Here is a 27,966-nt window from a genome sequence, read left to right on the forward strand (position 1 = left end):
TGACACCAAACAAGGCAAGGTAAATAGTTTTTAAGGTGAAATATAATGGTATTATCAAAAGTAGTCAAAAACAGCCAATTATATCCCTGACGTCCCACCTTAACCTCCCACTTTTCTATAGGAATACATGGCAATGCACTAGTTTCATTAAAAAGAAGTCTCTGTTTTTAGCTGATTCCATGTCCTGGGTGGATGGTTCACCTATGGATTACACCAACTGGCCCAGCAAAGCTCCAGACTCCAAGCTGCTGACTGCAGACACCTGTGTTACTACCAGGGTGTTTGACGGCGCGTGGCACCTGTCACAGTGCACGGAGCGGCTCGGCTTCATCTGCAAAACCGCCTCAAGTAAGTTGAATTTGGGGCTGAAGCTTCTCAAAGCAGAGTGGATACCCTGCATTAAACTCATGCAACATATTGGAAAATGTGTTGGCCTTATCTAGCTGTGAGTCCCCCAAATATGTTCCCTTTTACTCAATTAACAATGCCACAGGAATGAAATAAAATTAAAAAAGAGAAAATTAATGAACAAATTGAAGAATTAAGATTGGTGTAGATAAAAATATGTGGAGTATAAAAAAGGTAAGAGCCACAGAACAAAAGGCTCTATTTACCTCAGTTTGCACTGGTTTTTCCTTAGAGACTACTGCTGAATTTACATTGACTCAGCTAGAAGGTAGACGACAAACCCAGCATCATTTTACTGGATGAGCACAGGATGGTCAAATAAGTGTAGGCTGCCAGGGTACCTTTCCGGAGCATTTCAGCATTTTCCAGCTCAGTTTTTAGTATTGAGCTTTGTCCGAGTAAACTTCCTGCACCCTCCCAAACAAGAGACAATTAGCAACTGGCTGGTGAAGCATTTAGGAGATAAAAGCTGAACTTACAGTCTGTAAGCGTTCAGAAATACACCTGCAAAATAAAGTTGCTCTGTATATGCTGAATGTGCAAAATAAAAGTTTATGCTATATCAGTGTTTACGTTGTGTATCGGCTGACAAAATGAGCATGAAAAAGGAAGTTGCGTGTTTGAAAGATACTTTAATAACACCTCTACTGTATGCAGAAAAATGTGTGGTTATTTATTCAGGATAGCTGTCTTCTAAAAACTAAGAACTACTGTAGGTTATATATGCTGAATTCGAGAGTTACACACAGATCCGAGATAGATAAAATCGCTGGAAAGGCAAATTAAGATAATAAGGTAAAAATAAGGTTTAATTTTGGAATAAAAACACATTTCATAGTGATGATCTTGGTCTACTAATGAAGATGATACATGCTAAGTTGAACTTATCTGTATGTGTTTTTTTTGCAGCTGTTGTGAGCGAGGTGGAAGTGGAACCGCTAAATGGTAACGTGCCCCTTAAAAATAATGCAGTGAGTGATGCTGTGTGTGATTAAACATCAAGGTTATAATGTTGTTTCTTTCAGGTTTACATCATGGCGTCATCCCGGCTGCAGTGCTGGTGGCTGTACTCATCTTTGCCCTGCTGGTAGGAGCGATGTGGTTTGTGTACAAGAGGAACGCTTCACGTTTCCAGGGGCTTCCCACTCTTGCCAGCGCTTATTACAGACAAACCAGCTCGCAGGCTACGGAGTCGGATGGAAATGTGCTGATCACAGACCTGGAGGCTCACTCAGGAGAATAGCACTCAATGACTGCTTTCCCCCTTTTTTTTTTCAATGTCTCACGTTCTCCATCTGTCTCTCACCATTTCACCATCAGGTATAAATGCCACATGACACTGTAAAGCTGTGAGGCTGACTCCTCAGGACAGTGGTGAGATGATGAAAGCAAGCTTCTTGTTCGTTCATTTGAGAATGCGCTTGAAGGATCCCTGATGCTCTCTGCGGTTATCATTTATTCCAATAATTCCAAGGATACAAATATTTGTAAAGACGTTTCCTGTGTTAACACTGAAGAGCACACATTTGAATCTCTAGACTAACCAAGTGTACATAAATGAGAATGATGAGAAGGACATTTCTTAAAAGAGGTACTGGACACAATATTTAGGGGAGGAAACAATATTTTGAGGAACAATCTTGGTCAGTATCACAAGTAAGTTTTACTCTCATTGAACAAAAGATGCAGATCAAAGACAAAATAGAAACTACAGTGATATTTTTTTATATAATTTTGTATATTTCAATAATTCAGGAGCTGTTGGAGCTGCACATGTGGTACAGCGATTTTTGTCAGTATTCTTGTATTTTTTAATTTTGTTAAGCGTACATGCTGTATATTGATGCCAGAGGTTTTTTTGTATGTTCGAAACTAATAGAAAGTGGCCTATAACTGATGACCGGATTTGTCCTCTTGTTCACGTTTGTCTGCTGATGCATAGCAAGTTATTAGATGTATTTTTGCACAGTTTTTTTTTTTTTTTTCGTATTTTAATAAATTGAAGTTAGGCCTAACAATTCCAGTTTGTTTTATCAGTGAGTGTTTGTGTGGGAATAACAGAGGAATGAAAAAAAAAGGGAAATATTGAGTCAAATCCTCTACGTCACGTAGTTCCCCCTTTCAGTCCTAGAATCACTTCACTTTCTGTATGAGTTTAAGACAATAATGTGTTATTTCCTTCCTTTTTTCTTTGCACACCCTCATGACTACTTAGATCAAAGAAGTCATGTGGTAATAATACAATCCAACCGAAACTTTGAAGGGTCAGTTGTTTGCAGTTTTGGACCTTGTGTTGTATCCTAAATGTAGGGTGATATTAAAGTACTAGTCTACAGGCTTGCTGCTTGTAGTGTTTCACCATCACTGCAAGATATCATGACAAAGGTCAGGGGAAGGCAAACTACTAGACAGACCTAAAACAAAATAGCTCTTTGGGTCTCGCATGTTCAGATTCAAGTTACTCTGTTAAATTAGTAGGTTTGTCCTTGTGGGCTGTTCCTGATATAGATTAAGAAGGACATTGTTGTTGTTTTAAAATAATTTATCTTTGTTCCTTGAGTATTGTCCTTGTCACTCTTGTCCTATCGAATTGGAATAATCTCTTCAGCGCCCCAGATATATAGTCTCTGTGGAGTCTGAGTGAGTGTTTGAAGGCTTTTTGTGTAAAAATATAAAGATCACTATAGGTTTGATTGATCTAAATAAAACACACTCCAAGCCAAAGTGCAGATATTGACAGTTTTGCTGACAGCATCTGACATCAGGATGGAAAGCAATCAATAATTCATTATATATAAGAGCTGGTGCGTTTACAGACAGATAAAAAGACAACTTCCACACCACAATACATCACGAGTGCTCCGCTGTTGGTCTCAATAGGGACTTTTGACACTGCAAGCGGAGGATTACAAAACACAACATGAGAGTGCTTTTAGTTGACGGAAACTACCGAGTGGGCGTGAAGTGGGTTTATATGGAGCTAATTTCCGGGACAGAGGCCAGGGAGTGTAAAGGGAGAGCCCCCACGCAAAGAGCCGGGAAATCAAACATTGCAAACAGGAAAACGAGTGATTTCGCCTTCAAAATAAAAGCACCGCGTTGCATTCGCTGCGCCTTGTAACGCTTCTATATCATCTGTTGTGCTTTTTTTATGCAATTATATCACCTCTTAATATACCTAATTGAATTGTGGACAGGTGACTCGATAAAGCCCATAGGGTCGTGAAATTGGCTAATTTAGCTAATGGCGCAGTTAGCGGTTAGCTAACTTTGAAGAAAGATGCGTCACATAAACAAGTATAAACGTTGACGGTTAACAGAAGGAGGAGTTTAAATGGATAACCAAAACATGTGTGATCGTCTTCATGGCGTCTATGTGATTTCTCATGAGCAGTTTGTCAGATGTATTTTTGTACGTAAAACCGGAAGTCTGTTATTTTATTGTGGCTAGTGCTAGCTTAACGCGTGTGTTCGGAGCGGGACAGCGGACACAACGCATCTGACAGTTGGTAGAACTGGGTTAGAGTTGGGTTAATTACTCTGTACGATTACTTTCGTTTTTAAGTTCACTTATCGACCGGCCTGCATTCACAGCTCAACACTCCGGGAGGGCAGACGATTTATGAATGCAACAAAAAAGTCTCTGTCGTGACCATGCTGAAAATATCCGGAGCGACACTTTGCCTTTGTTTGTTGACTGTGTTGGTGTTGTTCCCGGGGACTTGCTTACCGGCCAGCGTTAAAGGTTTCGGTAAGTTATCTAACTACGCCACTCTCCTTTCCTTCCCCGTCCTTTACTTTTTCAGCGTCGTAAATTGCGTTTTTGGAGTTATGTCCGAGCTGTTTCTGCCACTCACACTCGAGTCACTGGCGTGATAACTTCGTCAACGGCATGAAACCGAGGACAATAGCTACAAACCTGCTCGACTAGAACAAGTGGAGACAGATACGTGCAAACCAGCTTTTAGTTGAAGTTCGTTAGTTAGCAGTTTGATATCGTTGCAATCCACAGTGAGTGTGATGCCACACCGTGTCTGACAGCTCAAACAAACTGCATACTCATCCCTCCCTCCCTCCTCTAGTAGCTCTCTCAATGTTTACATCTGTACACAGCTCTCATTTTGTGTAGGTAATGCTTCTTATAGTATATAATCAAAGCCTGAAAGACTGCGGTACCATACTGTGAAGCTTGTAACATGATATTAGTTTCTACATTAGAAAGCATGTGTGTGCGTAGTTACTATATGTCTGCCAGCAGATTTTATCCGTCTGCTTCATATTTCATTGAGTATTTTATATCGGTACTGACCATTTTTCTTTATTTGGCGACTTGCATGTACTTTTTTTCTTGATTAGAAATGTAATTCCAAACATGAATATGCACGTTTTCTTTCAAAGCCCTCTCAAAACTTGATTGGTATGTGTATTCCTTGGCCTCAAACTAATCAAGTTTACATGGATTCTAAACAAATACTGGAAACAGCCCTGTAAAATCACCATCCAGAGTAAAGGGTTTAAATATATACTACACTAGATGTAATCATTTCCCCCCGCTGTTCTACATATTGTTAAAAAAAGGTAGGTTTCGCCATACTTTTCGTTTCCTTGACTAATGCAACCTTTTCCTTTTATGACGGCTTTCTTGCTCTTGTCACAAGTGTTTTAAAGATATTCATCCCATGCTGTTGATTTATCCGGGGTTTTCCCTGGTAAAATAGGACAAATAAGTAATCAAATTCCGTTCAAATTGTCTCCTTGCCTTCGCTATCTCTTGCCAAACTGAAGGCCTCTAAAAACAAGCCCATGAAATATGAAAGTGATCAACCATTTCTTGGTGTTCCAGCATTGGTTTTTGTCCCCAAGGGTTTTTAAAAGAAAAACCAAACCCCCCCCCCCCCCCATATGGTCTTAATGTACTGAAACTGAGCTACTTAGATTTATAGAGGATTGTCCTTTTGCTTATACAGCATAAAAAAGATCATATAAACCAACAGTGTTTTATTTTTTGTGTCTGCTTTTTCCACAGATGAGGATGCTTTCACCATCCAGCACGCGAGCACAGAGAAGTGCCTGGGAACAGAGACTTTAACAGACTTCAGACTCACCACCTGTGATCCAGACAACAGGTCCCAGCTGTGGAAGTGGGGTTCAGGTCACCGGCTCTTCCATGTGGCCACGTCCCTCTGCTTGGCATTGGACGTCCGCACTAAGACATTGTCCCTGGTTGACTGTGGCTCCAGCATCCTGCTGCAGTGGCGTTGCCTGGATGGAGCTGTTTTCACCGTTTACCAGATGGGCCTGGCGGCCAGCGAGGGCAAGGTTTCCGCCAAACGGGATACTAATGAGACTTGGCTAAGAGGAGGATCTCAGGACAACATCTGCCAGAAGCTATACCGCAGTGAGTGTGCTTTCACTTATCTTATCTGAGAGTGAAAAAACTTACAAACTTCAATCCATAAAGTGTTTCAAGTTGTCCATTAAAAAGCTCTGAGGACTGAATAATGCTTGAGGAAATTGTGAGTCAGGAAAGGAAAGTAGTGTTAAATTCAGTTTGTGTTGAGTGCAACAAAGTAAATTGTGCCAGAGAATCCACTTCCTTAATTCAATGTGAATTTATGTCAGCCTTGTGATGCTTTACAGCTTTGTATATACAGGTCATATCTCCTTTGGCTCTTGTGTCACTTGACCAAACAGGTTCTCTTACATTTTTCAACAGAGCCTGACTGCTGGGTTATCGTCATTCTTATCAATTATTACTTCTTTACGCTACATAACAACCTTGTCAGATCCACGGTTAAGACAGGACTTCCTCTGAAACCTGAAGAACATACGCTAGAAGAACAATCCAAAACTGTCCCTTCTGAATTATTGGGGAATTCTTTTGAGTGTTCTTTGTAACTGTGTCAGTGTACTAATATGCTTCAGGACTGCAGCATGACAACTTGCTTTCACTTTTGTTTCATAGGTAATGCTCACTGCATAAGTCTAATTATACATATTTAATCAAATTATATCAGCTAACCTTTAAAAATGTGAGCAGAAATGTGAGAAATTACAATAGATTCAAGTTTAATGTATTTTACACTCAAAATTATCAATAGATGTAGACAGGGTTGAATATTTTAGGCCCTTGATTGCCCATTTTTCCAATTACTGTGGTCATATTTACCAAAACAGCCAAAATATCAAAAGCTGATGACTCAACATTCTCTGGAGATGGTCCGAACTGGCAACCAAAAAGTATGATTGGTGTATTCTTCCTTATTGTAGTAAAACATAAAAAGAATAAAATAAAAGGATAGGCTCTACACTGGCATGAAGATGCATTTGAGTGCTGTATTTTTGGTAATTTTAAATCAAAGATTTGCACTTGTGCAAATTAAAACTGTCGTGAAATGTATTCGCTTTCTGTCTCTGAAACAACAAACTCAAAAAACAACAGCAAAGAAAAGTGTCATGTCTTCATTAATAAGATTTTCTGTACAAAGACAGTTTCAAAATATAGAAAACTCCCACTCACTTCTTTCTTTTTTAAAGAGGCCATATTATGCTAATATCCAGATTCCTACTTTTATTTGGGGGTCCTAGTAGAAAGAACACATTATTTTTCTCATGTGGTGCATTGCTGCTGCATCCCATTTTCGCATGGTATCTTTTCAAGGCCCCATTTTAGCTACACAGTGAAAGAACTCGCCTCTGTTCAGTCTTTGTGCAGGATGTAGCCAATAAGAGGCTGGGTCATGTCAAGCAAAGATAGTGTGATCCAAAATAATGCTGCTACAGCTGTATGTCTGCTGACTGACTGGAGTATATTTTATAATGAATATATAGAGATATCTATTTATGTATTGCCTGTTACATAATGACGCACATAAGTTATGGAAGTTGAGGCTCGACTCGAAACCAAGTTATTTGGGCACTGCAGGAGCAGTGTTTTCTTTGTGAGAGAGTAACTCCCTTTAGCATGGGCTTTTTCACTTTGCAGACCTTTTACATGCACACAAGTGCTACATAACAAAATAAAGGAAAGGCAAAAACCCAAAAAGCATGATATAACCTCTTTTAGATATTGTGTTGTATTATATCTATTATATTATATTATGTTAATTCTCGTAGTTAGTTATAGTCATTTCTTTCATTTACCAACTCAGGGGATGTGATGCAAGTTTTGGGTGAGGATCGTAGAAACCTATTTTGATAGTTAGGTAATGCTAGGTTTTGTTGTCCAGAAATAAACAAACTTCAATCCATCAATGTTTCAAAAGAAAGATTCTCTGGCATTAGTTACTTATCATTTGAGTGCCAAATGCAAATTAAATCTACAGATGTTTTTGGTTGACACAAATACCAGAGGCTTGTAAGAGACATTACTCTTTGCTCTCCTCTCCTCTCTGTGAAGTTGTCCACACCACCGATGGGAACTCTGCTGGGGCTCCCTGTGACTTCCCCTTCAAATACAATGGCAGTTGGCATCATGAATGCCTCCCAGATGCAGATTTACCTGGACTGTCCTGGTGTGCCACCACATCAGACTTTGATCAAGACAGAAAGATGGGACACTGTCTAACACCTGGTATGTTGAGCTCTCAATGATATTTGGCAATTTAACTCGTAAAGAAACGTACTATGGAGACATTCAGCAGCCCTGTTTAAAAATACGGCATAACTGTCAGAAGCTGGATGTTTTCCAAGATTCAGTCATGAGATTTGAGACTGACATGTGCAAAGTTACTTTCTCTTTTTAATCTGTATTTGTCTATAATTAATCATGTTAAACTACGTCTACCATAAAACTGAATGACGCACACTCGCATTGTCTCTTTGACTTTGCAGAGGAGGGTTGCCAGACTCTGTTTGCTGGGCCGGAAGGGGAATCCTGCTATGAGTTTGTTTCCAGTGCCGCGGTGACCTGGCAGCAAGCTTTGGATTCATGTCGCAGTCAGGGAGCTGACCTGCTGAGTGTGTCTGGCCCCAACGATCTCCACTCCAAAACCTGTGAGACTGATATATTAATTTGTCTTCTTCTTCATCTGCGCTTGTTTCTACTCTACATATGAGCTGTTAAAATCAGAATGAAAAAGTAGTCACAATCATCGACTTCATGTTGGACATGTTGGACGCCATGTTGCACCAACACAATTAAATGCTCTGATGTGAGAGTCATTTCATAACGCACACATTAATAACATGAAAATCATAAAAAAAAAACACAAATCCTATTCTGAAGATGAACTGGACTACACCTGTGAAAGCCTAGAAATGATATGTATACTATTTGGGAACTTTGAAGGAAGTATGTTCCTTTTGAGCAGATCTCTGATTGTTTTATGAACCAAACTATTTCAAGGAAAACAACAGAACAGAAAGAGAAACATCTATTGTATTCTTTCCCAAATCCCACAAGGAACTGAAGTGATTTTAAGATTTTATTGATATTTATTTATTTATATATATTAAATCAATTATTATCACCGGTAAATATCACCTCATATAAACTTTCTTTCACAAACCGGTCACTTAAAAAGGTTTTGGTTTATGTCCAGCCCCCCCCCCATATTTGTTTTTTACTGTCAAGCTTATGACTTGGTTGTTCTCACCCACTGTTCTTCATGTCCAAGTATTAGAGAATGAAAAATAGTGAAGCTACAGTAACTGAGGACCATCTATTTGTCTTATTCGATGCATGACGACATCAGCACCTTACTCATATGTTGTTCTGCAAATAATAAAAAAACTATACTTGTTGGTGATTCCTGTAAATTTGTCACCCAAGCTGCAAGCGTGGATGTTGAGACAGGCCACTTTGGTCTACTTTTTCTTCCTCTTTTTCTTCTTCTGTTATTTCTTTTTAAAAATTGTGTTCAGTATGCTGTTCCCTGTCAGGTCAAAAAAAGAGAAAAAAGAAAACAACTGAGACAAGTTCAAAGCAAGGCAGCTTTATTTATGTAAGATACATTTTGAACACGGAGGCAAAACAGACAAAGTTTTTCACAAAGGCAAAGAAAAGCATTAGAATGATATTTTCTGAACAATAGGCAATAAAAAACAGAGTAAGATTAAGATTTCTTTGGATCAAATGAAATCAAACAAAACAGACTAGAAACACAGTCTGATGCAATTACAGTGTGCTACAAATATTTATATAGTCATTTTAACAGTCTTGTTGGCTTAAGGATGCATGTCTTTGGAAAATTTGAAAACCACTGCAGCAGCCTTGTCTTTTGTGTACAATATGTGGTGTTTGTAGGATGTCACATAGATAGCAACTACAATATCTCACGATAAGTTTATGAGTGCAGCTGTTGCAACTGCATCCTATTATCTCTACGCTGCTGCAGCCACTAACTTTTTTGGGATGTCAGAAAACCCTCATCACGAGTGTAACAAATTTCCCCGTTCGTGGGACAATAAAGGAATACTGATACTGACTGGTTTTATGTGGCAGTAAGGGCTTGACTGTGTCCTTTTTAAGTCAATTTATTTTTAATCCTGTGATTGTGTTTTTCCATGTTGTTGTTTCACATGTGCAACTGTGACTAATTTGCTTTTTTTTATGTATGCAACTTTTGTCTTGTGTGCTGTGATTTTGCATTGGGCAGTTTTGGACGGCCTCAACGAAATGCCTGAGAGGGTGTGGATCGGCCTTCACCAGTTAGACACTACTCAGGGCTGGCAGTGGTCGGATGGCTCCCCTCTCTCCATCCTGCGGTGGGAAACAGGTGATGGGGGTTTTGTATTTTTTTTCTTTCCTTTTTTTTTGAGAATATGTATGCAAATGACACGCTTAAATCTAAAAGTGTTACATTTCTTGCTGATTAAAAAAAAAGAAGTGCCTAAGCTCAACATTTCTGTGAAATATACTATCTATAGATTGTGTAGCTAATTTGTAGGCATAACGTCTGCATAACCGCAGGCAGCTGGTTTCAGGACCTGCTCCTCTTTGCACACCAAACTTGGTGTCAGTCAGAGAAACAATGAGTCCAGTGTTAAAAAAGAAGCTCATTGTGCCTGTTTTTTGGACACAGTGTGGCATTGGGATTGTTAGTGTTGCTGAATAACCCATTAATAGCACTGAATGGAAGGCTTTATAAAACCATCCAGCTATTATAATATGCTTGCTGTATTTTTCTTCATTCTGGTGTCGTTCTTACACTCCAGTGTTAACGTCAAGGATACTGCAGCCATCTGGCCTTCTACAGATATGAGCCTCTTTGTGGTTGCTGTAATTTGCCACATGTCAGTGTTGCTGTTAGCAGCGCTGTGGTGAAACGGTGCTGCAACATAAAACGTCTCTTTCATTACACCTCTCTGTGTGAAACACAGTTGATAAGCTGAAACCTAAAAAAGATATCCAGAGGTAAACACCACTCCTCTGCTCTGCTGTCATAGTCAGGTTGTGATTTTATATTTATTTGCTGTGTGTGGGAATGTGTTTGACAGGAATGCCATCCACCTCCCCGATTATTGAGTCAGACTGTGGAGTACTGAACTCCAAACAGAACTATGAGTCTGAGTCGTGCAACAAACGGCTGCCATACATCTGCAAGAAGAGTGTCAATGCCTCTCACACAGGAACCACAGGTAGGGTAATGCTGCCCTCAGTTTCTGCCTTCAGTTTCCATACTCATATCAGGGTTCGTACGGGTGCTTGAAATCCTTGAAAGTGCTTGAATTTGAATGTTGTGTTTTCAAGGTCTGAAAAGTGCTTGGATTTTAGTTTAAGTGCTTAAAAGTGCTTGACATTATAACTCTGTGTCTTTCACAAAATTGGGATCAGACTGAATAATTAATTTCTGAAGTTTTTGCTATTATGAAACATAATTTTAGATGTTTACAACATAATATAATGTACATAATTGTGATAAAACATGAAGAATAAAATCACAAGTATATATATTCCTGTAGATAAGTACTTTTACCCCAGCAATAAGGTGCTGGAAAATCTTGAAAATTACCCTTAAAAGTGCTTGAATTTGACCTTGAAAAATGTGTATGAACCCTGTCATATGTCTTCTCACTTTAATACTGATGCCTCTGTGACCTACACTAAGCAGTCAAGACCAACGGCTTAAAACTACTTTTTATGGCAGTGTCAGCTGGAGAAAAGACACTGTCTGGTGTTGAGGCAAAACAAATGGCTGCTAATGTAACATTTTCTCTTGGCCTTGCGACTGAGCTGCTGGCATAATATTATGAACACACAACATCACTAGGGAATGTTGGTAACTTTAGCTCGGTTTAACAAAATTAATGTTCCTGAGCAAACAAATCCTGTGTTGTGTCGCATTACAGTTAATCAAATAAATAGAATCAAATAGATACATTACCTTATTGCCATACTTCCTGCGAACAGGTGTGTTTAAAAAAAGAAGTCTGTCTTTCACTCTTATTCAAAACAAATGCATGTGTTAGCATGATCACGATCTTTAAGACAGTAAGTGGTGGTGCTCATACCACTTTTGTCCACAGGGGGCAACAACAACAAAATAAATGTTCCTTGGAGCGTCTTTAAGTAAAACTAAGGTTTAATGGCCATTCTAGCAGCTCTGTGGGGCTGTAATTAGGCAGGTGTATTGTTAACCATGTTCACCACCTTAGTTTGGCATGTAAGCACGATAACATAACATAACAGCTACTTAGTAATGAACACAAAGTGCAGATGAAGCTGAAGGGAATGTAATTCAGTTTTCAAGTATTTGGTCATAAACTAAAATCATAGGAATGTATCCAGGGATCTTGAATATCGTGCAGTTCAAACCAATATGCATGGAGATATTTATGGTCCAAAGTGGTGAACTGACAGACTGTCAGGCTAGACTACAGTTTAGCTACATATATGCATCAGATCCAACAAGACCAACATGTTTGATCCAAATTACTGTAGCTAGTGGACGGTAGAAGCCCCACACTCCCAGTAATGTGGATTAAATAGATAGATAGAGAGATAGATAGATAGATAGATAGATAGATAGATAGATAGATAGATAGATACTTTATTTAGTGTCCAGTAGCATACAAAATACAAAACAATATAAACACACTCAGCGATGCTATGGTTTCACTTCTTTTTGTTCTTTTTATTTGTTTTTCAATGTTGGTTGTCAATCAGCATATTAAGTACTGCTGTTTGTTGTTGAAGTGAGATCCCTCTGTTCTGTTTCTGTTCTAAATATACATTTATAATATTAATCTGACTTTTCCTTTTTTTTGCTTCTATGTAGAGTCTTCTGCATATAAAGAAACAGTGTGTGCCCAGGGTTGGGTCCCATGGGGCGGTTGGTGTTACAAGTTAGTGGAGGACAATCCCAGAAACTTTACAGATGCCTTGCTGCACTGTAACAATACAGAGGGAGGAGGGGGAGGCTCTCTGGCCAGCCTCCACTCCATCGACAGCAAAGAAATGATATACACTAATTTCCACAAAGGTAAATCTCTCTGTTTCAGTTTTTTTTTTTATATTACATTACTTTAGTCCTGAAGTAGACATCTTTCTTTGAACAAATTAAATATCTGCCAATGCATCGCCTGAATCTAGGACTCAATTCAAAATGTTCTCTCTCATGAGGCCTCTGCTCCGACTGACTTTACACATTTCCGTGAAGTAATGTTCTTATGTGTGTTATGATCCATCAGATGGCCAATTCTTGGATGTGTGGATCGGTCTGATTGGTATCCAATTGAGCCCCACTGTCTTCAAGTGGATCGATGAGGCGCCTGTCACCTTCACCTACTGGGACACATCCCAACCAGTCCAACCCACTCAGGATCCTAGCTGTGTCTTCTACGCTGGAGTGGTACATTTGTGTCCCTTCCCCTTGTGTCCAGTCTTTTTGTCAGACCTGTGTTGTACACTGCCAAGGCTCTGTTTTAAGTTTGTTTATATGAGGCCTTGAAAATCAAACCTATGTCCATTCTCCACAGTCTCATGGTTGGCGGATTGGGAACTGCTCACAGAGGCTACCTTTCATGTGCCAGAAGAAAGGAGAGGTCAAGGAATCATCGTCACAGGCTGGATGTCCCCCTGAGGGTGTGAGTATTGTCTAAATGGTGTGACTTTCCAGGGAAGCCTTCTGTTTTTAGTGTGTTTTGTGTTGTGTTACTTGGAAACTGACAGTATAGAATTATTATGTCATGTAAATTAGGGTCAGACCAAAAGAGTTTTTAATTGAATGTAAACTCTTTTTGTTGCGTATATATATCTATGTTTACAAGTGAAATCTATCCGTCCACATTTGGACATCTTGTCCTCAGCCTACGAGCATCTGTCAGCAAATGATAAAATCATTAGAATGGAGTGGCAATGCGATTGTGTATTTTATTTATATCACATGCTATCAAGGTCAGATGACATTTGGTAAGCTTTTCACTGATAAAGAGGATAAAGTCAGATTTGTAGCCATATTAGCAGCTAATCTTTTAATGCAATTTCTTATCATTTGAATGCATCTTAAGTCTCACTGCTGTTAATTCCCCAGAGTTGGAGGAGACACGGCAACTCCTGTTATCAAGTGAACAGCAAACAAGTATCCTTCAAAGATCGCTGTAACATCACGATAAGAAACAGGTAGGAGTCTGTTCAGCTGGTGACTTGACTGCTGCTGCCCACCAATTTCACAACATTTCAACAGAAGACCTCTCTTTCGAACTCTGAGGCAGATTAAAACTCATTCATCACATATGCTTTCCTAAACAGTACAGTATTTTAACTGTATTTTCAATGTTTGAGCAGGAAACTGTCACTCATATTTATCTTTTACAGGTTTGAGCAGGCCTTTATCAGCCGTCTGCTTGGAGAGCAGATCAGCAAGGACCCTCAGTATTTTTGGATAGGGCTGCAGGACATTAAGAACACAGGGGAGTACCAGTGGCTGAGTCAGGATGGATCCCCCCCGGGTGTGGTTACATACACCAACTGGGGTTGGTTTGAACCACGTAAGTAAAAGCCACACTGTTTTCTGCTGCTCCACTCTACGTAATGACAGAATAGCACATGGCTGGAGGACTAGCAGTGTCACAACAGACTCATGATTAATGTATAGTGATATAATTTAAAAATCTGAACCGCTCTTTCAAGAATATGGTTATTTTTTCTTAAGTGGGGGTTCAGATTTACTGATTAAATAATGCATAGAAAACCTTTTACCTTTTTCTTTGTTTATATTTAGTGTCATAAAAAAACAAAAACTGCAGATGTTTTTCATCTAGAAGCCAAACTCCTTGATTATGGTAAAAAAAAAACTGCAATGAGCAGTTCCACATAGTAGATTTGACTTCTTTGTGTGTCATCTACATGTGTATTTCAGAGCGAGATGGCGGTTGTGCAGCGATTTCCACCACAAAACCCCTGGGCAAGTGGGTGGTGCAGAACTGCACCAATTTTAAGGCTGGCACAATCTGTAGAATAGATCTCAGTCAACCTCCACCCCCTGAACCAGAGCCAAACCCTAATGCAACCTGTCCTGATGGATGGGTATCCAAACCAAACATCAAATACTGTTACAAGGTGTGTGTGTCTGTGTGTGTGTGTGTGACTTTGAACACTTGTAGTCATGCAGTTATTTGGCAAGGGTAATAATGGTTGTAGTGGGAGTTAAAGGGAAATTGCCTGACCTGATCTGATAACAGTTGAATTGGATCTCCTTTACAGTTCAGGGTGTTACTGTACTGGATGTGTTTTAAAAGCAGTTGTAAATTGTTCTTTAACCTTGTCAGGTGTTTCACGAGGAAAGGCTGAGCAGGAAGCGCTCTTGGGAGGAAGCTGAGAGGTTCTGTCAGGCTCTGGGTGCCAACCTGCCCAGTTTCACAAGTAATCTTGAGATGAGGGCTATGCACAGCATCATAAGAAATACCATCAGGTAAACACACATGCACACAAGTACTACAAAGAAGCATTAATCAGGGTTTTGGTAATATTTGGCATTAACCAGTTAAAGTTTTATACACGATTATGATGGCTAAATGCTTAACATGCCAACTTCTCTCTACAGGCATTTACCTCAGAATTCAACCTCTTCTCAGTGTCCACATAAACATTCAGCACTTTACTCTGATGTTAATAGAAACACATTAGATCTCCTGACTTACATTTTTGAACAGTTGAGCTGAGTCTAAACTGTTGTATCTAATAATAAGATGCCAGCATCCCTATTAGAAGTACTGAAGATGATTTGTTCATTTATTTTTTTCTTTGAAAAAAGATTTAATTTAGAGTGATGAATAATATTGGTTTCTTTTGGTGTTCTCGTTGCAGTGATAATCGATACTTCTGGGTTGGCCTGAACAGGAGAAACCCAGCCGATCGCTCCTGGCAGTGGAGCAATGGCCAGCCTGTGAGTATAACCTTGACCCCTAAACCCCTCCATAACACATTGTGAGAAGACATACAGTATAGTTTGTATCTTAAGACGTCAGTGTTGTTGTCAGATCATCCAGCGTTTTTTCGTTATACTCTTTCAATAGGAATTCAGTCTGTATATCTGTGTAAACCTGCTGCTGAAAATGCACCTTTATTTCTCTCTCTTAGTGCATCATATTTATTTCTGAGTGTGAAATCTGTTTATTCATTCTCTCAGGTATCTATGGATGTTTTACACCAGGATTTCCATGAGGATGATGCATACAGTCGGGACTGCACTGCATTCAAGGTGCGCTGGGTAGATCTGTACTAATGAATGGATTCTTAAAGTGAGAGATAAACATGGTTATTTTGCCTTTATTCTCCATTTCCCACTTATGTATATTTAAATTCATAGACTCTTATATTTCTCTTACTTTATATATCTCTGCGAGTTTTTTCAATATTTTGAAGTGTTTAGTGTTGTGGAATCTTGTTGTCCATACTGTGCAGCTTGACCTGTGAATAAAGGCCATTTGTTCAGCTGTGGGAGTCATGAGAAGCGCCTCAGCTGAAATCGGCCCCCACTGACTTTGTGATTCCATGTCCTACATGCTGACTTGAAACAAAATCCCACAAAGACAGCCAGTCAGAACAGTGGTTTCCTCATCACTGTCACTTGCTTTTGTTTGTTTGACTTCCGTGTTCCTGTAGAAGGGCGTGCCAGCTGATTCACTCTTGCTGTTTGCCCTACATTTAAGACGGTTGTTTTTTTTTCTGAGACTCTGACCTCTGCTCTCATTTAGTTTGTCTCAGTTAGTGATTGTGTTGTTAGATAAAGATACATTGTGTTCTTGAATTGTCACTGAACTGCATTTTGCAAACAATCTGTGTCCTCATTAGACAATGAAGAGCTCCTTGAAACACCTGTTTGTGTTTCTTCTCCACGACTTACCCCCCACTCCTTTCTTTGCCACACCATTTCACTGTGACGCCAGACTAGAGTGGGTCTGCCAAATTCCCCGCGGTAAGAATTCAAATACAAGAATTGCTGTGAAGCGTATGTCAGCTCAAATCTAGACTGCCTCAGTAAAGGGATTTGTAATGTCAAAAGACTTTAGTGGCTAAACAGTAGGTGACTTATTTGTAATGCACCATCTGGGCTAATACACACATCTACTGGAACATGATCTTACCTGCGTGTTTCTGGTTGTATTCTAACTCTTTCATTGCTCATGCCTCAACAGGAAAGACTCCAAAAATCCCAGACTGGTACAATCCAGGTAATGAACACATCGTTCCCTAATTATGAGTCTGTAGTGTGGATCCATCAGTGCCTGAATTTCTTAGAATCAACCTTTTTTTCCTTTAATATGTCTGTTGTTACTGTTTAAACCGTGTCATGATTTTAAAGCTGTTTGTCGCATGTTTAAGGTGGGCACCATGAGACATCAATCTTCATAGATGGAGCAGAGTTTTGGTTTGTTAATGAGCCTAAACTATCTTTTGAGGAGGCAAAGCTCTACTGCAGTGCCAATGGCAGCAAACTGGCTGCACCACTGAGCTCAACTGCCGGCTCACAGATCCACCAGGAAATAAAAAATGTAAGTGAGGGGGGATTATAAGTTGTGTGTGTTCTTGTAGTTTGTGAGTTACTGTTTCTTTGCCTGTTTAGTTCTTGGTCCTAAGAAGGGCACACATGCGGGTAACAGTGATAATGGCAGCAGATATAGCACAAAAAATGTGTCCTTGATTCAAAACACATATAGACGAAAGCAGGTTTGTCATTCATGGGCAAAGAGTGTTCATTTTTAGTGGCTAAACTGACGACTGTCAGGTTTGTCTGTCTGTCTCCACACAACTTTTTTTTAATGTTTCGAGCTAACACATTTACAAAAACAATGTAAAAGAGTTTTTGAAAAAAAGAGGTGTAAAGTCTAAGAAACACACCACCCTCTACTCTGCAAACTCATTAGGTAGCAGGTCACTTGCTGGGAGGGCAAGGTGAAATTACCTGGATGGCTCCAAGTTCATAGAAATTGCTGTACAGTCAATAACAAAAGGGGTAAAACATGAATAAATGGTAATTCCCTTTCCTTTTCTCTCATTTGTTTACATTTTTTTTATAGTCGATTTGTAGAGACAGGGGACAATGACCCAGTGAATTCTTTCCACGAACTTCTGGTCATGGAAAGCTGACAGTTTTTCATGAGAACACAGCTGGAAGCAGTCAAAATAAAGTGGAACTAAATTCTGCCCCCAAGCTTACCACAAAAATCATCTAAAAATATAACCCTTTTGTTGTGTGTTTTCCCAAGGATTACTGCCTTGCAAGTTCTCTTTTGTGCAGTACTTTATGAACTCTGCTTAAGTTTGAAGGTCTTAAAGTTGATTACATTATTCAGTTATTGTGTGGTAATAAAGCTTTCATGTTTTGAACAGATATCAACTTCTTCCAAGCAAAGCTGGTGGATCGATTTGAGTCAGCCCGGGCGGATATTTCCCATGTCGTAAGCCAGTTTAATCATCAACACATTATACTGCACATTTTGTATATCAAGCAGATATTCATGATGCGTATACCTGTATATGTGTGGTAAAATGTGATGTGGAGATTAACCAGCTGAAATAATGCATGTTGTAGGTACACCCAGATGTACTTTTATCATTCAGTCTTCCTGGGCAGATGCACCTCCATGAGTCCTGACAACTACTTTCCAGGTGCGTAAACATCACTGTGTCATCGCCCACAATGCATTTGGCTGCCAGGTCAAAGTCAAAGAAAGTCAGGCATTTTTGAAATAAGTCATTTTAAGTATCAGCATCTCACAGCTTTGGGAATGCAGGATGTTCTTTAATATAAGAAGAGTGAAATATATTTTTCCTATAGGTCTAATCTGGAAAATAAAATGAAAATAAAGGCCCTGAAAACAGATATTTTTCAGTGAGAGTTTTTCTCTGGTAGATGGGGTCCTACATTAACACAGGATGTTTTGCATTAGAACAGCTTTGGTTGTTGGAAAGGACAGATTTGTGTTTTTGTGCTCCCTCTTCTCGCTGGTTCAAAGTAGTTGTGACTCAGCTGGAAAAAGATGATGTCATGTATTTTCATGCAGTGATCAGAGTTTAGAAACATTGACATATTTATCGTAACCTGATGACAGACTGTTTTGTTTTATTCATGTGCTGTTGGAACAGAGAAATCTAATGTTTTTTCCAAACTTTAACTTCACTGCTCCATGTTCGTGATCAATATATAAGGCTGTAGAGAGGTATTAAATACTTAAGGCAAGATATTTTTACAGTTCCACAATATATTTAATTGTCTTAAATGACATGAGTGCACTGAAACAGGTGATTTTACCTGAAAATGTATGATTTATAAAATACCCCAAGCACCTTTTCTGTATTTAAAAAATAAATAAATAAATAAATAGTTTTATACTGGCACAATATCAGACAAACTATATGCCTGTGATAGGACAATATTGGCCAATAGTATCAGCTAACTCATAAAATGGTCCCGATCTACTTTGAAGTTGGATTTTACATACCTTTTTAAACTTCTTTCTTTTTTTTATGTTGAGTATATTGTAATATTTTAAGCTCTTAGTTCGAAAAAAAACTACAAAAGGAGAATTAGAATATAAGCAAATATTTAAGTGGACAGTTAACCAGAGCAGTATAAAACTGTAAGCTCTGTGAGCTTACTAACCTTGATTCTGGTCTTTTTCTTTCTTTCATCTACAAATGCACACGTTAATTGTCGTATGCTTCCTTCCAGATCATGAGCTCAGCTGCCAGCAGCGACTGCCCTTTGTGTGTGAGAAACACAACGTCACGTCAGTGGAGATAAACCCTCTGCATCCCCAGGCTGGAGGACTGCCCTGTGGAAACAACTCTCTGTCCTTCAGAAATAAGGTCTGATTCTTAAACTGATTCATTTAATACTCCAGCTACATTTTAGACACTGAACATTTCAATCACAGAAAACAGAATTGCTGTTAAAAGAAAGATTAGTGCTTTAACAAATGCAAAATATAGCTTTGTTTTTTTGTTTTTTTTTTACCTTAATTTAACTTGTAAGTCTGTTGAGGCCAAATGGCAATGAAGAGTATGTAACAGAAAGGCTGACTAAGCAGGTTTTGCTCAAATGATTGTCGTACTGTTGTCTGTTTTTAGTGCTACACGCTGATGACGAGCAAGAAGCCTGTGTCATTCAAGTATGCTAACGAGGACTGCCAGTCAGTGAGGGGAACCCTGGTCACTATATCAGATCAGGTGGAGCAAGGTGAGGACATCTGTCATGTCTCAAATGGTGTTAAATACCTTGCTTTTCTATGCCTAATGAAATTTGTAAAAGACAAATCCGATGCCCTATTGAATGTTAGAAAATTGTTGTACCATATCTTTGTTTAAGACTTCATCACCACCCTTTTGCCGAACATGAGAAACATGGACACTATCTGGATCGGACTGAAAATCAAAAGAGGCGACCCTGAGTGGATGGATAAGTCTCCTGTGAATTACCTCAATTTTAACCCACTGCTTCTGGGCATGAACAAGGCTATAAAAGTCAATGTAAGTTCCTCTTATCTTCACTTCTTTATTAAATAGTAACTCCAATGATCTTACACATTAAAGTCTGTGTAGAGGTTTTGGAGAGCACTTGCAGCATGTGGAATCAAAAGTTGTGACTGAATTTTGTAGCTCCAGAGGAAGCCTCGCCAAAGCTAGCCAATAAATTGCCTCAAGTGATGTCACGCCGGGTTTTGACAAGAATATGTGGAATAAAAGACTGTGCTCACCATGCGTTAGCTTTACCCAGTTGGCATTACAGCGGCAGACCGTAGATCGATACAGAATGTTTTTTACTGAAAGGCGTAGTTCATTATAATGGAATATTTCAAAGAAATAACAAATGCCAAGTCTGATTTTAATTCACTATTTAATGTTTGTTTGTACTTTATCTGTTCTTTTCTGATAGACGTGGGATCCAGAGAGTATGGATTTGTGTGTGCTCATGATGAATAACCCCAAATCCGCCATGCTGGGTACCTGGGACTATTCTTCCTGCACTCATCCTCAACACTTGTCCGTTTGCCAGCACTATGCAGGTAAATCAGCATGTCTGACTCCTAATACTACTTTATTACATAGATTTTCTATCTTCATCTGGGAAGCCATGATTGCTCTTCAGATTCACTCTGATTAAGGTTTTAATAAGTATCGAGCAGTAAATGATGCATGGACCTCCGTCTTTCTCTGCCTTTATTTCCGGTCATCTCTCTGCGTAAAAATATACTCTGTAAATGTGCTGGATTAAGCAAGAATGCTTATTTACAATTGTAGTCCCTTGGCATGTAAAAAAAAAACATATTACAAATGGCAATATACTAAAATGAACAGAATGCATTATATAATGTGACTTGATGTTCTTTTAACACGTGTTTCTCATTTCAGATAAACTAGAGGAGCCCCAAACCCCCACAGAGCCCTTCACTGTCAACAACCACACCTTCCTGCTGCTGGTCAAAAATCTCACCTGGTTTGAAGCCTTAGAGCAGTGCACGAGTAACGACATGGGGTTGGCAAGTGTGGCCAACACCTTAATTCAGTCCACTCTCACTGTGCACGTGAGCCGTTCGCGCATTCCCATGTGGATCGGTCTCTTCAGCGAAGACGTAAGTGCGCCAAAGAATGGCTGCCTTTATTTTATTCCGCTGTATTTACAAGATTCTTTTTAAATAATGTTCCTGTTGTCTTTGGTTTGGTGTTCAGGATGGGATCCACTACCGTTGGACTGACCACAGTCACACTGTGTTTAGTCGCTGGTCTTCTGATGACACCAGTGGCTCGTGTGTCTACCTGGACACTGATGGCTTCTGGAAAGCCACGCAGTGTGAGGAAAAACTGGGAGGCGCCATCTGTCATAAACCACATGGTGAGGAGATGTTGCATACACATATACTGAAACACTCATACAGATTATTGCTGCCTCTGGTTGATTTACCAGTGTACAAAACATTTTTTCTAGATATTCTTTTCCTTCCTCTGGGGGTGCATTTGTACTGCATGATGATGGAGAAAAGGGCTTATAACTATGTCAATTCTTGGTCAAAATGACTAGACAGCTTCAAATTGCTTCTTAAGTTTAACCAAGAGTTGGAAAAACACAGAGACTCTTTATTTACTGTCAAATGACAAAGATGAGAAGCAGATCTTTTCATTTTTAATCTGAAAAAAAATTTAAACTTATGTATTACAGAAGAGATCATCACCACACCAGAGGATGTTGCAGTGAAGTGCCCTCATAAGATTAACGGTCCAAACTGGATCCCCTTCAAGAAAAACTGCTACTCCTTCCAGTTGGTAGCCACGAGATGGGAACAGTTCGACCAAGGACGGATTCAGGAGACCTGCAAAAAACTACGTACGAATTTTACTTTTTAAAAACACTGACCACGTGTTGGAAAAATAATAAGTAGTATATATTGTGATGACAAAAATACAGATATCATGAAACTATAATCTATAATGGACTGATGTTGCTTATGATGATGCATTTATGTTTCAGACGCAAATGCAGACATCCTGACCATCAGAAATGCAGAGGAGGAAGAGTTTATTAAGCAGGAGCTCATACCTTTTAAAAACCTGGTTAAGTTTGTCTGGCTGGGGATGTTCAAGGATAAAAACGGTTTGTATTTTATTACTTTTACCGCAGATGTCTATTTACTAGAGGTATCTGTGGTCCCTATGTATAGCCACTTTTACTGACATCTTTGTAAAATAATTTGTTTTCAAGCCACCGTAGATGTGTTGTGTAATGAGGCCGCAAGACATTTTTCTTCTAATACAGATCTCGATACCTAAACTCATTGCATTGGCTGATATTGATCATATACAGGCCAGAAAGTCTTATATAGAGGTGTGTTGGATCACAAACCCGGGCTGACACTGTTTCCATCAAAGAGCTCCTTGACGTTTAAGGGAAAGTTCAAACCAAAATCCAAAACACTTATTTTTCCTCTTACCTGTAGTGCTATTTATCCATCTAGGTTGTTTTTGTTTGAGCTGCAGAGTTTTGAAAATATCAGCCATAAAAAAGTCTGACTTGTCTTCAGTATAAGTTGACAGCAATGTCTCTGCGGGATGTAAACATTACTGGCCTCCTCCTTGGCTGATCTATACCTTTAACTAGCTTAGTAAGCTAGCCTCTCGTCTATGAGTAGATGTGCTAGCTTCCTTCTGCGCGGTGATGTGGCGTAGCTTGGTGGAAAAACAATAGTTCCTACATGAAACTGGGCACAAGCTGTCCAGTATATTAATACTGGTAGTGGCTGTGTATGTGGTTATATAATGTATATATGTCTGTTTTTTTTGGCTATAGATAACCAATTGAAGTGGTATGACGGCACAAATGTCCAATATTCCAACTGGGCTCTAGGCAGACCCGACGTAGATGGACCATTCATGGCCGGTCTCACCATTGACCAAGACTGGATTCTCATCTCAAACAGAAACCTGTTCCCAGAGTTCAAACAAAGAAGCATTGTGACCTGCAAACTGGATAACGGTTGGTGTATCACACTTGTACATCATAATTCATATTTCTCTTGCCACTTGAAAATAAATGTTACTTGTTCTTATCCTTCCCCTTCCAAGATTTAAAACAGGAGTACAACCAGTCAGCCAAGGATCTCCAACAATACGGCAACTTGAACTATGAGGTCATAACCCGAAAGCTGAGTTGGTACCAGGCTCTGAAAGAGTGTGATCAGCGTGGAGGTAACCTGGCGAGTGTCCACGACTTCCAGCACCATGCACATGTGAAGCTTATTGCTAAGATAGATGGCTTCCCGCTCTGGATCGGCTTGTCGAAGCAGGATGTGAGAATTTCTCTTAAAATCTCTCCATTCTAGCTTTAATCACACATCAGATTTCAGCTGTAAAAACAAGATGGGCTAACACAACAGTTTCCTCTCTCTCTCTCTCTCTCTCTCTCTCTCTCTCTCTCTCTCTCTCTCTCTCTCTCTCTCTCTCTCTCTCTATGCAGTTAAGCTCAGCCGATGAGTGGTCCGATGGGACTAGATATGACTTCACAGCCTCATTCTCTGACTCAAAGGAGAGATCCAGCTCAGACAAACTAGAGCCCACCTGTGTTTTTGTAACCCCTGCTGGAAACTGGGTGAGGACCAACTGCAGTGACTTGGTAGAGGGGGCCATCTGCTATACCACCAACATCTCCACCACTTCCCAGCGTAAGACACTCAGAGGATTCAGAGGAGAATACTAGCACCACTGAATCTTTTGGTACAAAGCTGTACCATTGTGGCAGTGACCGTCATCTAACTTGTTTCTGTGTTGTGAATCAGAATCCAAACTGCAGGCTGCCCAAGAGGCCAGTCACTGCCCTCAGAGCAATGGTATGTCCCAGTGGGTGCAGCACCAGGATCACTGTTACGCCTTCAACATGAGCTTCTACAACTACACCGTGTACAACATGGAGCAGGCCAAAAGCATCTGTCAGAGCATGGGTGAGCTCTTGTTTGGTGTACAAAGGGTTATAATTGGTATTCATCTAAAGCAACTGTAGTCCACCAAGTTTTTTTTTTTTCCTGCTGCCAGAGGCTGAACTGCTGACTTTAAAAACCAGAGAGGAGAACGACTTTGTGACAAAGTACATGAACGAAAACCCTCTCATCACCAGTCGCATATGGCTTGACGTGGTCCTCGATGATAAAGGTAAAACCTGTAATTTAAATGGAAGCAAGACAGTGAAACATTGATGAGGATTTTGATAGAGAGTACACAAAGAAAAGGCATGCTATTTGTATTCCTCAGATGAGCACAATCCAAATAGATGTTACAGCAACAGAAAAGCCATCACAAAAATGCCTCGTGGCAGCCATGTCTCCATATCTGAAACTGTTCAGGGTCTCAAACTGTACAACTGTACATTTGTCTGATAAAGTGAACGATTTACCTCAAAATTGTTGCATTTCATCTGCATTAAAACAGCAAAAAGGAGAGAGAAAATATTGTTCTTAATTTCTTAAGTGGACATAAACTCCAAACAGTAGCCAGTGTTGCTGCGTGTCTGCTGAATTTTAAATGTGCAACTGTTTGCCAGCAACATAACACCAATTTTTACAGATCTCTTTAACTTTTTCATTTTTATTTTGTGAATATTTTTTTATGTGTTTTATTCGAGTCAAATGTTAACCCTCAACATCATCAACTTCCTCTCAGGTAACGCTGTGTCCTGGCAGGATGGCTCAGCTCTGGAATACTCAAACTGGAAGTCCTTGTCCACTGGTGAGAAGTCGGAGCCTCAGTGTGCCGTCCTGATTGCGGGACAAAATGCGAGCTGGACTCTTGTCAGCTGCAAGGTCAGCCACAGTCGCGTTGTCTGCAAAACTGAAGCAAGTGAGTATCACAGCTGCAGCAAAGGAAAATACATACAGCCAGTTAGCTGAACACAAAAACTGCAAACAGCTAGCTCTGTTGTTGTTTTCTCGAGCTTTAGAGGAGCTGTTAGGCCGACTGTTTCCTTTTGACAAGAAAATAGGCTTGGTGCTAAGCTAAACCAACCGGCTTCTGGCTGCTGCTTTATCTCAACTTTACAAACATGAGAGAGGTTTTTCTAGGAGGTGTATATAATCTCAGTCGAAAAGCTCCACCTTTTCAAAAGTTGCACAACTTAATTGACAACAGCTGTGTTTTATGCAAACAAATTATTTTTAAATGACAGTTTGTCCAACACTGAGCATCTGATCTCAGATCAAAGCTGTGTGAACTCAAACCTGATGTCATCTTATTCAGGGGGAACACAAAACTGACTGACTTAACTTCTCGCCCTCAGAGTCTTCAGGCTCCCCTGTGGCACTGGGTCTCTTCATCGTGGTCCTCATCGCTCTCATTTTAGCCGTCGGCTTCATCATCTATAAGAAGAGAAGAAACTACTTCTCTTCCACCGTCCGCTACGAGAGGACGTTGGATGACTTAGACACCACCAGTATTATAACAGAAGCTGATTGAGCGCGTTGAGGAGTCCGCCTCAGGGAGTATTGATGTGCCTGCCTTGTGTGCATTTAAGTTCCTCTGAGCAGGAGCAGAAGCAGCCTTCCCCCCTTTTTTTAAATTATTTATTTATCATGCTCAAACTGCTCAAACAGATTCAAACTTGTCTGTAAAACTGTAAATATTGTTGGAGATTTGTGAATATTGGCCAAAAACTCGGTTTCTTAATTTGGGTTATTTTAGATGTTTATAAAGAGCCCTGTGTTATACCTGATGTAAATACCTGGGCTGATGATTTCTGGTAAATGATGATTTTTGAGATGGTTCTTTACTCTTTTTTTTTTTGTGTGCGTTTCTTTTTTTGTTTAAAAATAATATAGATTGTAAAATTAATTTTTATTTACAGAAACATGCAGCCTTATAAAACACTCCCCTCTGGCCGGGGTTAAATTGCACTGATGTATGAGTGACTCCAAACTATCCGAAACAATAATGTGCATTTATAGATTTACTACTGTATGTACATTATTCAAACTATTCAAGCTTTAATTTTCAAATACAGAAGGTTTGCATTTTCACATAGCTCAAATAAATCAATACACCGACTTTTAAAAGGCCAGTTCACCTGAAAATACAGGAAGACTTGTTTTCTTTGACCTTGAGTGTGATATATTTGGATAGCTTCTCCCACAGATAGTCCCCAGATGTGACTGTTAACAGTTTTACAACTAGTTTCTACCAGAGTACGCCTCGTAACTGTCCACAAACAAAGGGAAGAAACTAAAGACTGTTCACCATACAGGTATATCAATGTTTAAAGGGGCTCTGTGGAACTACTGTGTTGTGCCGAAAGCCGGTTGTTTTATATTTATGTTGGCGTACTTCATTTCTAAGCTGACATTAGGAACTGTTGCTCTCTGTTAGCAGATGTACTGAGAACGTGCATAAAGTCACATCCTTTGGACTGTCGCTAAAGATCTTACATGAGTCCTTCACAAAGAAATCCACAGTCCAGCGGTGTCAAACTACTTCAACAAATCATCCAACAATTACCTCCCGTAAGTGATTAATACGTGTAAATGGCCATTATTCGTTGCATAGAACCCCTTTAATTGAATTATACTTTACAGGAAACGTTGCTGTTGAGCTCTTTATGTTGCTTTTTTATTGGACTGTGATATTGGCTCCACTTTGTCAGAGATTGCACTCAAGTTGTAAAGAAAATACATTTTTGCTATGTGTTTTTAGTTGGACTGTGCCTTTAAGTGAGTAGAAACACTGACTGTGCCTTTCAGCATCATAACTTCAGAAAAAAACGGGGGGTTTTCAGCCACTGCATTGGGTACTTTTTAGCGTATTTACTGATTCAGTTGACTTATTAACACCTAATAGTTGTCAGTATGGAAATGATGGGGGAATAAATCCCAAGTTTCAGTCCTGCTGATTGATTTAACAGTATAGGACACTGTCTTAAAATGAATCAGGCACTTGTATGTATGAGGTGTCTGTTTATGTTGATCAAACTTTCCTATGCACTTAACTACTGAGTAAGATCGCACTTTAAAATGTCGTGGAGCTACAGTTCCTGCTATGTTTAAGCACAACGAGGTCTGAGGAGTTTTTAAAGACGTTCATGTTGCACTGCCGTTTTGCTGTGAATGCTTTGTAAATATGTGATGTTCGTTTTATAACTGAGAATGAACCAAAGATTGCTCTGACTCATTTGAATGTCAAAAGCCTGAGCTTTCCTCGGCACGGCTTGTTAACCTGTTCATATCAAGTTGTCAGCCAAATGGGGTTTTTTTTGTTTAGGTTTTTTTAACTTTCCCAACACTCCTTAAGAGATCTGTCAGCTCAAATCAGGTACAACATCCTCCAAATAAAAATTCCTGTCTTCAAACACCTGTCCGTCTCAATGTCATTCACTGTGTTTACTGTCATTATCTATATAACCTTTCATAAAAAGATATGAAAGTATCTGATCTTAAATGTACTGAAGTATCAGAAGTAGAGGTAATTAAGATATTCAGCATATTTCTAACCATTGGAATTAGTGCTTTTATTTGATCAGTAATCATATAAAACAAATACAAAGTTAACAAATAAGTGCAGTGGAGTGACGTACAGTATTTGTCTTGAAAGTATAAAGTAGCAGAAAATTCAAATAATCAAACTGCAGATCCCTCACAATTGGACTT

At 39.5% G+C, this 27,966-nt stretch overlaps 2 protein-coding genes across 3 annotated transcripts in view; both read left to right on the forward strand.

The window, feature by feature from the left end:
- The window catches only part of pla2r1 (phospholipase A2 receptor 1), a 33,640-nt gene extending 31,214 nt beyond the window's left edge, over positions 1 to 2,426 (forward strand). The window contains exons 28-30 of one of the 2 annotated variants that reach the window (XM_030415296.1): positions 172 to 348; positions 1,318 to 1,353; positions 1,434 to 2,426. In XM_030415296.1, the coding sequence (XP_030271156.1) occupies positions 172 to 348; positions 1,318 to 1,353; positions 1,434 to 1,651 (431 nt within the window). In that variant the 3' untranslated portion in view covers positions 1,652 to 2,426. The remainder of the gene's footprint in view (positions 1 to 171; positions 349 to 1,317; positions 1,354 to 1,433) is intronic. The other variant, XM_030415297.1, reaches the window with a different exon arrangement.
- A 1,423-nt stretch (positions 2,427 to 3,849) lies between these two features.
- On the forward strand, positions 3,850 to 27,672 carry ly75 (lymphocyte antigen 75). Its single transcript, XM_030415295.1, has 35 exons — positions 3,850 to 4,159; positions 5,435 to 5,806; positions 7,808 to 7,981; positions 8,242 to 8,403; positions 10,008 to 10,127; positions 10,849 to 10,989; positions 12,630 to 12,833; positions 13,042 to 13,202; positions 13,330 to 13,437; positions 13,884 to 13,972; positions 14,168 to 14,340; positions 14,712 to 14,911; positions 15,121 to 15,263; positions 15,659 to 15,737; positions 15,981 to 16,052; positions 16,646 to 16,769; positions 16,990 to 17,025; positions 17,177 to 17,346; positions 18,185 to 18,252; positions 18,387 to 18,463; positions 19,527 to 19,663; positions 19,925 to 20,033; positions 20,163 to 20,323; positions 20,730 to 20,859; positions 21,206 to 21,426; positions 21,524 to 21,686; positions 22,011 to 22,175; positions 22,320 to 22,442; positions 23,136 to 23,321; positions 23,411 to 23,634; positions 23,802 to 24,006; positions 24,121 to 24,282; positions 24,374 to 24,490; positions 24,998 to 25,174; positions 25,611 to 27,672. The coding sequence occupies exons 1-35, from the start codon at positions 4,063 to 4,065 to the stop codon at positions 25,784 to 25,786; spliced, it is 5,226 nt and encodes a 1,741-aa protein (XP_030271155.1). The 5' UTR covers positions 3,850 to 4,062; the 3' UTR covers positions 25,787 to 27,672.
- The last annotated feature ends 294 nt before the right edge of the window (positions 27,673 to 27,966 follow it).

This window comes from Sparus aurata, chromosome 4, assembly GCF_900880675.1.
Source record: "Sparus aurata chromosome 4, fSpaAur1.1, whole genome shotgun sequence".
Taxonomy (NCBI): Eukaryota; Metazoa; Chordata; class Actinopteri; order Spariformes; family Sparidae; genus Sparus; species Sparus aurata.

Excerpts from the sequence above, each read along its gene's own strand:
- ly75 (XM_030415295.1), top strand. The coding sequence starts at position 4,063 with ATGCTGAAAATATCCGGAGCGACACTTTGCCTTTGTTTGTTGACTGTG. Across the intron at positions 7,982-8,241 it reads GGGACACTGTCTAACACCTG|AGGAGGGTTGCCAGACTCTG; the intron begins GTATGTTGAGCT and ends TTGACTTTGCAG. Across the intron at positions 24,007-24,120 it reads CATCTCCACCACTTCCCAGC|AATCCAAACTGCAGGCTGCC; the intron begins GTAAGACACTCA and ends GTTGTGAATCAG.